This window comes from Ailuropoda melanoleuca, chromosome 15 (assembly GCF_002007445.2).
Source record: "Ailuropoda melanoleuca isolate Jingjing chromosome 15, ASM200744v2, whole genome shotgun sequence".
Lineage (NCBI taxonomy): Eukaryota > Metazoa > Chordata > Mammalia > Carnivora > Ursidae > Ailuropoda > Ailuropoda melanoleuca.
The window spans coordinates 34,695,132-34,704,479 of record NC_048232.1 but is presented as its reverse complement, the minus strand read 5'-3'; the positions used below and the strand labels follow the sequence as shown (position 1 = coordinate 34,704,479).

General features: G+C 44.5%; 1 protein-coding gene and 1 non-coding gene across 5 annotated transcripts in view; one reads left to right on the top strand and one right to left on the bottom strand.

Annotated features, from left to right (window-relative positions):
* The window catches only part of OS9 (OS9 endoplasmic reticulum lectin), a 30,655-nt gene that overhangs the window by 20,805 nt on the left and 502 nt on the right, over window positions 1–9,348 (bottom strand). For all 4 annotated transcript variants that reach the window (XM_034644315.1, XM_034644316.1, XM_002916021.4 and 1 more), the window contains exons 2-5: window positions 9,060–9,236; window positions 8,151–8,214; window positions 7,944–8,020; window positions 7,660–7,758 (exon numbers count right to left, since the gene is read on the bottom strand). In XM_034644315.1, coding sequence (XP_034500206.1) covers window positions 7,660–7,758; window positions 7,944–8,020; window positions 8,151–8,214; window positions 9,060–9,236 — 417 coding nt within the window. The remainder of the gene's footprint in view (window positions 1–7,659; window positions 7,759–7,943; window positions 8,021–8,150; window positions 8,215–9,059; window positions 9,237–9,348) is intronic.
* On the top strand, window positions 1,156–1,228 carry TRNAS-GCU. The gene has a single exon. It is a non-coding gene; the product is annotated as a tRNA-Ser (tRNA).

The following is a 9,348-nucleotide window of genomic DNA, read 5'->3' as shown; positions in this document are numbered from 1 at the left end:
GGGATAAAGAAAGGGGGGGTAATCAGAAGGGGGAATAAAGCATGAGAGACTATGGACTCTGAGAAACAAACCGAGANCAGAAGGGGGAATAAAGCATGAGAGACTATGGACTCTGAGAAACAAACCGAGAGCTTCAGCGGGGAGGGGGGTGGGGGAATGGGATAGACTGGTGATGGGTAGTAAGGAGGGCACGTATTGCATGGTGCGCTGGGTGTTATACGCAACTAATGAATCATCAAACTTTACATCAGAAACCTGGGATGTACTGTATGGTGACTAACGTAATATAATAAAAAAAAACATTAAAAAAAAAAAGATGGCAATACTACACAAAGTGATCTACATATTCGATGCCTATCAATCCCTATCGAAATCCCAATGGCCTTTTTTACAGACAGAGAAAAACCCATCTTAAAATTCATACAGAATCTCAGGGGGCCTCATATAGCCAGAACAATCTCAGAAAAAGAACAAAGTTGGAAGACTCAACACTTCCTAATTTCAAAACTCGCTACAAAGCCACCGCAATCGAAGCAGTGTGGTATTGGCATTAGGACAGACAAACCGACCAATGGAGTAGAACAGAGCTCAGAAATAAAGCCTAACATACTTGCTCATTTGATTTTCAACAAGGGTACTAAATCATTCAAAGGGACAAGGATAGTATTTTCAACAAATGGTGCTAGAAAAACTGGATGTTTACATGCAAACAAATGAAGTTGGATCCTTATCTTACTTTGTATACAAAAATCAACTCAAGGGACGCCTTGGTCACTCACTCGGTTAAGTGTCTGCCTCCGGCTCAGGTCATGATCTCGGGGTCCTGGGATCGAGCCCTGCATGGGGCTCCCTGCTCAGTGGGGAGCCTGCTTCTCCCTCTCCCTCTGCCTGCCGTTCCCCCTGCTTGTGCTCTCTCTCCCTCTGTCAAATAAATAAATAAAATCTTTTAAAAACTCAACTCAAAACTATAAAACTATAAAATTCTTAGAAGAAAATATCGGTAAAAATTATGACCTTGGAATAGGCAATGATTTCTTAAATATGAGGCCGAAAGCACAGGCAATAAAAGAAAAAATAGGTAAATTAGACTTCATCAGAATTAAAAACTGTTATGCACCAAAAAAACACTATTAAGAGAGTGACAAAGCAGGGAGTGCCTGGTTGGCTCAGTTGGTAGAGCATGTGACTGCTGATCTCAGGGCTGTGAGTTCAAGCCCCACACTAGGCATGGAGCCTATTAAAAAGAGAGAGAGGGAGAGTAAAAAAGAAACCCAAAGAATGGGAGAAAATACTTGCAAATCATATATCTGATAAGCGATTAATACCCAGAATATATAAAGAACTCCCACAACTCAACAACAATAAAAAAACAACTCAATTAAAAAATGGGCAAAGGATTTAAACGGACATTTCTCCAAAGAAGATAAACAAATGGCCAATAAGCATGTGAAAAGATGCTCAACATCCTTGGTCATTAGGAAAATGAAAATCAAAACCACAATGAGATACCACTTCATACCCATTAGGATGGTTATTACAAAAAACAGTAATAATAAGTGTCAGAGAGGGTGTGCATTGCTAGTGGGGATGTATACTGCAGCTACGTGGAAAACAATTTGGCAACTCCTTAAAAAGCTAAAAAAAAAGAGGGCGCCTGGGTGGCGCAGTTGTTAAGTGTCTGCCTTCGGCTCAGGGCTGGGATCGAGCCCCCCGTCAGGCTTCTCCACTGGGAGCCTGCTTCTTCCTCTCCCACTCCCCCTGCTTGTGTTCCCTCTCTCGCTGGCTGTTTCTCTCTGTCAAATAAATAAATAAAATCTTTAAAAAAAAAAAAGCTAAAAAAAGAATTACCATAAGGTATATTTCTGTCCTAGGTAAATACCCAAAAGAATTTCCAGCAGGGACTCAAAACAGATGTTTGTACCCCAATGTTCTTGCAACATTATTCACAATAGCCAAAAGATGGAAACACCAGAGTATCCATCCATCAATAGATGAATAAACAAAATACGATCTATACATACAATGGAATATTACTAAATGTTCCATAAAAGGAATATGCCATAAAAAGAAACAAGATTCTAATATATACTAGGACATGGATGAACCTTGAAAACATTATGCTAAGTGAAATAAGCCAGACACACACAAAAGAACAAATATTGTGTGATTCTACTTACATGAGGTACCCAGAACAAGCAAATTTATAGAGATAGAAAGCAAAACAGAGACTGGGGGAGGGGGGAGAAATGGGTAGTTATTCCTTAATGGGTATAGAGTTTGTCTGGGATGATGAAAAAGTTCTGGCAACAGATAGGGGTAACAGTTATACTACACTGTTAATGCAGTTAATGCCACTGGATTGTACACTTAAAAATTGTTAAAATGGTAACTTCTATGTCTAGTTTACCATAACTTAAAAAAATAATAAAAATAAATGAAGAATACCTACACATTAAAAAGACATTGAGGGGCGCCTGGGTGGCACAGCGGTTGAGCGTCTGCCTTCGGCTCAGGGCGTGATCCCGGCGTTGTGGGATCGAGCCCCACGTCAGGCTCCTCAGCTATGAGCCTGCTTCTTCCTCTCCCACTCCCCCTGCTTGTGTTCCCTCTCTCGCTGGCTGTCTCTATCTCTGTCTAATAAATAAATAAAAAATCTTTAAAAAAAAAAAAGACATTGAAAAAAGGGGCAATGCACCAAATTCACCAGTAAAATACGCATTCCTGGTAACTCCATTATTCCACTTCCAGGTATTTCCCTAGGACAAACTCTTGCACACTCACAATGAGACCTACATTGCAGCACTGTGCGTAAGGGCATTAGAGTTGAAACCCCACCATTCCTCGACAGAGGAATAGTAAGTAAACAATGAAACACAACACAGCCATTAAAATCATTCAACTAGATCTCCATGTCATGCCACAGAATGGCAAACACTGATTAGTGAAAAAGCAAGTTGATACCACTAATGTATAATTTTAAAATACAAAACAATCTATATTGTCTAGGATATGTGTACGACTAATAAAAGTACAAAGCAAGCAGGGAGATGGTTGTGGTTGTTTCTGGAGATGAGGGAGAGGGAAAAAATGAGAGGGTGGGCTTTAACTATATCATTAGCATTTTATTCCCTTCTGATGCAAATATGGCAAGATGTTCACATCTGTTTCCCTTGGCAGTGGATTTATGGGTCTCTATGACATTATTTTCGGTAAGTTTGAAATGTTTCATAATTAGAAAGGGAAAAATCTTAGATCCCTGTGAAATCTTACTAATATAAGAATTGAGTTGGGGATCCAAATTTGTTTAATTCAAGATGGGTAGCCACTCCCAAACCCCACGGGGACTGCATTTTTACCAAATGCCATGCACACTGCTCCTCCCCAGGAGGCACTGGGAAGATGCGACTTCACTCTGCTTGCCCTGGAGGTGGAGGTTTTCTCGATTACGAAGGCAATGAACTCGGGTGGTCTATCAGGATATCAGAACTGAAAAACGAGGAACAGCCAGACAGGAATGCCCTCAACTGCCTGCCACTAAAACGTCCAGACTCCCCAGCCAATGCAGCACCCTTCTATTCCCCTTACAACCCTAGATCTGCTCAGGGTAACTGCTCCCGTGTTTCCTATCCCAGCCCTGCCCACATTCTCTTCCCCATCTTTCTCCTGTGACTCAATCTCTCCTTTCTGCCAGGTCCACCCAAAAGCATTTACACATGCTCCCATCTTAAAACATGAAACAACAACAAAATACCACTCTCCCCAACCTCATGACCCCTCTGACTAGGGCTCACCTTTTCTCTCTTCACACCCAGACTTCTTCAAAGCCTTCCACTTCTTCATCACCCCACTGAAGTTGCTGTAGCAAAGATCGCCAATGACCTCTGCTCAGGGGAGACTGGGAGTAGAGGACTTAGAACTTTTCATCTGGTTCCCACGCCTATGGTCTGAATTTTCATTTCCTTGTGCATGCTTTGCTTTTATTAAAATAATAATTCCCATGATCACCTACAAGCAGTTTTTCATTCTTCTCTTCCCTGAAGGTTCAGCTGCAATGGCCGCCACGGACCAGTCCCTCCTTGAGATGCGTCACTGTAACTCCTTTCTGGCCCCTTCTTCTCAGCAGAGTCCCCCTTCTGCCCACAGTTTCAACAATGGCTTCCTCAACATTGTGTTTCATTTTTTTCCCCACTATATACTGTTTCTTTGGGAGGATTTTACCCAGACCATGACTCCAATCATAGCCAATATGTTGATGACTCCCAGCCGTCTGAGTTCAATTCGGATCTCTCTCCCGAGTTCCAAACCCGCAGATCCAAGAGGCTCCTCACAAATCTCTACTTGGATGCCTTCAGCCACCCAAATTGTCATACTCAAAACCAGAACCATCATTTGCCTTCACCAGACCTACTCCTCTTTCTACTATACCTAACTCAGTAACAGGAACCACCCACCATCTATCCAGTTGCTCAAGCCAGAAACCCACGAATCTTAACTCTATTGACTGTCTCCTAAATTTCGCCTGAAATTTACATCTCTTCATTCCCTGGGCCACCTTCTTTTCTCATCTGGATTGCTGCAACCACTTCCTAACTGGCCTCCCACTCACCTGCTACACTCCAGCCAGAGTGAGCCTTCAAAACCAAACCTGGATGTGGCATCACTCTGCTTTCCCCCTTATTTCTCAGATTGTCCAAACTCCTCAACACAGCTTCAGAGCTTCCTGATGTGTACACCTGTCCCCCAACATTTGCTCAGCCTCACCTCCCACACTCCTTTCCTACAACTCTCTCCAGTCACCATGAATAGCTAGCCAGGCCCCTTGCCTCCAGGCCTCTGGCACTTATCCTACCTTCCACCTGGAGTGCCCTCTTCCCTCCTCCCCCTCCTCTACCACTTCTGGACTAGCTACTCAGCCTTCAACTGTCAGTTCAAAGGTCAGGTTCTCCAGGAAGCTTCCTCTTTACCTAGACTCGGCCAGTGCCTTTATCGTGTGGCCCCCTGTGATATCTACTTCACCCGTCAGACTTTATCCTGCTTGTTGTGGCTGTTTAATGTCTGTCTCCTGAGAGCAGGACTAGGTCTCTCAATCACCATTTTATCCCCAGTTTCTATTACAGTGCTTGGCACAGGGCATATGTTCAACAGATGAGAGGAAAATGCAGTCTTTGCCCTCAGTTTTTGGTCTACTGAAGCTCAAATAATAATAAAGAAATAGGGGCTCCTGGGTGGCTCAGTTGGTTAAGTGTCCTACTCCTGATCTCAACTCAAGTCTTGATCTCAGGGTTGTGAGTTCAAGCCCTGTGTTGGGCTCCACACTTGGTATGGAATCTACTTAAAAATTTTTTAAAAACTTAGAATAAAGTAAGTGCTACAATAGATTATATACGTGTATAAATGCTGTGCGTTGCTATGGTCTGAATGTTTATGGCCCCCTAAACATCTATGCCCAATGTGATGGTATTAGGAAGTGGGGCCTTTGGGAGGTGCTTAGGTCATAAGGGTGGAACCTTCACAAATGGGATTAATGCTCTTATAAGAGAGGCTCCACCTAGCCCCTCCACCATTTGAGAATAAACAAGTCTGTGACCTGGAAGAAAGCCCTCACCCCACCATGCTGGCACCGTGATCTCTGACTTCCAGCTTCCAGAACTGGAAGAAAAAAAATTTCTCTTTATAAGCTACTCAGTCTGTGGTATTTTGTTCTAGCAGCCCAAACAGACTAAGCCATGGATATATGTGGACATGGACATGTGTATATGAAATGCTGAAGAAACCTAACTAACCATCTGGGTTAGCCAAGAAAGTTCACATGAAATAAATGACATTTGAACTGGCTTATCATTCATTCAACAAATAATTTCTGGGCACCTTCTTGGTGCCAGGCAATGTTCCAGGCACTAAGGATAAAGCAGAAAATAAGACAGACAAAAAATTTAAAAAAGAAAAGTCCCTGCCTTCCCGGAGCTTATTCCAGTCGGGGTTGACCAAAAGAGATATTAAACTCAAATAAGATAATTTCAGGAAATGATACATGCTTTCGAGAATATAAAACACTGTAGGTGTTTACCAGCATGGGGGAGAAGGCTGAGTGTGTTGTGTGTGCCTACAGTAGGGCTCCCTGCGGAGGTGTCACAGGAATATATAACCTGAATGAGGGGATGGAGCCAACCACTTGAATATCTGGGGGAAGACAGCTTTAGGCAGAGAAAACACAGAGACCCATTGATTCAGAGAACAGAAAGAAGGCCAGTGGGGCAGAAACACAACGAGTATTTATATCTCCAGCCCAGACCTCATCCCTGAACTCCAGAATCACAGAGCCAACTACCACCTGGACATCACCACTGAAGGTCATTTTGACCTTCACATGTCTAACACCAACCTAGTTTCCCCTCCAAACCCATTCCTTCCCATTTTAGTAAATGACAGTTGCATTGTCCCAGTTGTTCAACCTAAAAATCCTGGAGTCATACTTGACTCCACCCCAAATTCAATCCATCAACAAATCTTATTGGCTCTACCTTCAAAATATATCCAGAATCTGAGGGGTTCCCACCACCTCCCCAGGCCACCCCAGTCTTGCTGAAGTATTTGGATCTGAGCCTTTGTGCAAGGCAGAATCACTGAAGGCTTTCTAGGACTGGACAGAGAAGTGACACTTGCCATAGTGGTGTGTTGGGAGTCAGCTCACACCAGTTCACAACAGCCAACTGGTAAATGTTCAGGAATGTTGCAAGATGGTTGCCATCACAGTGACAGCATGAATTTGGCAACGGTAGGAATATTTATACCACAGATATTGGCTAATATTACAAATCAAGGCTCCCCCCTCCACACCCCCCACTCTATCCTGGTGATGAGAGCGTTCAACATCTACCAGAACACAACTGCATGTGAAAATCTGTATTACAGAAAGATAATTCTTGTGTGATCGGGTGTGCAATTCTGGTCTCTATGGGTGTTTCTGTTCGTGAATACACACGAGAAGCACCTGAAAAACCTTTCCCACCATTCATCTGCCCACTTGCCTGAATACAGCTAAGGACTATGAGATCAGGAACACCTGTTAAGAGACTGTTGGCAGTGATGCAGGTGAAGGATGAAGGTGCCAAGCATAGGAAAGAAGAGAGTGGTCAGAGAAATCCAGAAGTAGAATGAATAGGCTTTGTCATTTACTCTGAGAGAACTAGATTCCTTTCCTTCACACCACACCTCATTTTGTAGTCACAGACTCATTTCTGTGATTCTTTTGTTAACATGTCTTCCTGTCTAGACCGTACATTCCCTGAGGACAGGGGCTGCATGTTTGCCCCCCATTGTACGCCCACAGCAGAGCCCAATGCCTACACCAGTACCACCTCACTGATGAGTCATTACATGAAGAAAGGAAGAGTCAGTGATGGCGCTCAGGTTTCTAGCTTAGGTGATAAAGAAAGAAACATGGAAAAAGGAATAGGCGTGGCTGGGGGTTCCAAGGGGAGGATTTGGGAAGTGTTGACTTGAAGTTCCTTGGACTATCCAGGCAGTGGTGTCCAGCTACCAGCTGGAAATAGGAGTCTTAGAGTCTTGGGTCTGGAAGAGACCTTCTGGAGTCTAACATGCAACCCTGCCCTCTTCCCTTAGAATCTAAATTGTCAACTTCCCTGTCTTGAGACTCACCCGAACCTCGGCCTCCCGTGGCCTCCCATTGAGGTCGCACTTGGACCCATTGCCATAGGTCTGGCTGTGGTAGCGTTTCAGGCGATGCTGCTTGGAGGCCTGGGGAGGATATCAAAAAGGAAGGCGGGGACAGAAGGAAGACAGCAAAGAGGAAGAATGGCACTTTGTCCTAATGGCCACCAAGCCCCAAGCCACATGTCAGCTAATCCTGCCCCTCCCCTTCTGGTCAGGGCTCTTAGTCTACAGCCAGGACCCCATCTCTCCCAATCCCAGACTCCTGACACCTTGGCTGTCTCATCATCCCAGTCGAAGGCCGATTGGTAGTAGCCGAGATAGAGGACTTCACCTTTGATCTCTGAATCTACAAGAGAAACCACAGCGAAGCACCATTACTCCCTTCTAAGAGGACCAAGAGGGAAAGGGACTGGGGAGGCAGGTCACCTTCCATGCCATGGTGCTGAGGGTTTAGGGGAAATGTAGGCGTGAGTCACCTTCCATGTGGTACTGCTGGATGTGGCGTCCATAACAGAATTCATACGTCCACCAGTCCTTGGTCTGACAATAAAAAATGAACAATCAAGGGGCTAGAGTGCAGATGTCTCTGCTTGGAACCTGAATCTCTCCCGGCTCCAAGACATGTAACCTCTCAACTACTTCTCATCCCCTCTGCTTCCACACTCAATTCTCCAGATTCTCAGCGAGGAGGAAGGGCTGCTTTCCCTCTGTGACTGGGAGAAATACCGCTAGAGTATGTTTTCCACCTGTGGTCTTTCCACTCCTCCCTTTTTAAAGATTTTTTAAAAATCCTCCTTTGCCTTCCATAAAGATAAGAAATCATGGTATCCTTGAAGCACTCAGACCAGGAAAATACAGAATATTCAAATATTAATTGAACTTCTACAACATTCCTTGTACTGTTCTAGCCACTGGGGAGACAGCTGTGAACAAGATAAATTCTCTGATCTCATGGACTCACATTCCAGACCAAAATTAAATAAACTGATGATTCAGTTGGTAAGATGATTTCAGATCATGAAAAATGCCATGATGAAAATAAAATAGGATACTGGGCAGAGAGTGACAGGGTCAGGGGGTGACTTTACCAGGAAGGCTTCTCTAGGAAAGTGTCTCTCCTACCTACACTGACCCTCTTCTGGCACCTCAATCTTGGTTTAACCCTCTGAGATCTGCTATCCTAATCCTCCTCTACATTCAGCAAGGTGTCATAAGTGGTTGCAGGATTCTTTGTTTCTTCCCTGTCTGTACAATATGTCTACTCCTCCAATGGCCTTCTTAACTCCCACAGGTCCTCTGGATCCCTCTTCATTTGCAGGCACTCTGGTTCCCAGATAGCTAGCCAGCTCCCAAGCCCTCACTGCATCCTCCCCAACCCCTTTCACCTTCAGCAGGCAAGGAGCATCTTTCATTGGGCTCAACAATTCAGGGATCCCAGGCCCTCGGTAAGCTGGTGCCTCCTCCTCCCTTTCACGCTGGAAGTGAATAGCTCCAGCTGGCAAGCGACATTCATAGCGTTGTTTGTACTTAGAGGAGACAATCACCACGTCGGAAGCTTGGCTCTGGGAAAGAAGGGAGGGTCGGGGGGCAGGGAGGCAAAGAGAGGCTGGGATCAGAGAGAACAACGAGATCCCTCTTCAGATCCTGGGGAAGAGCCCATTCAAGTCAGAATGA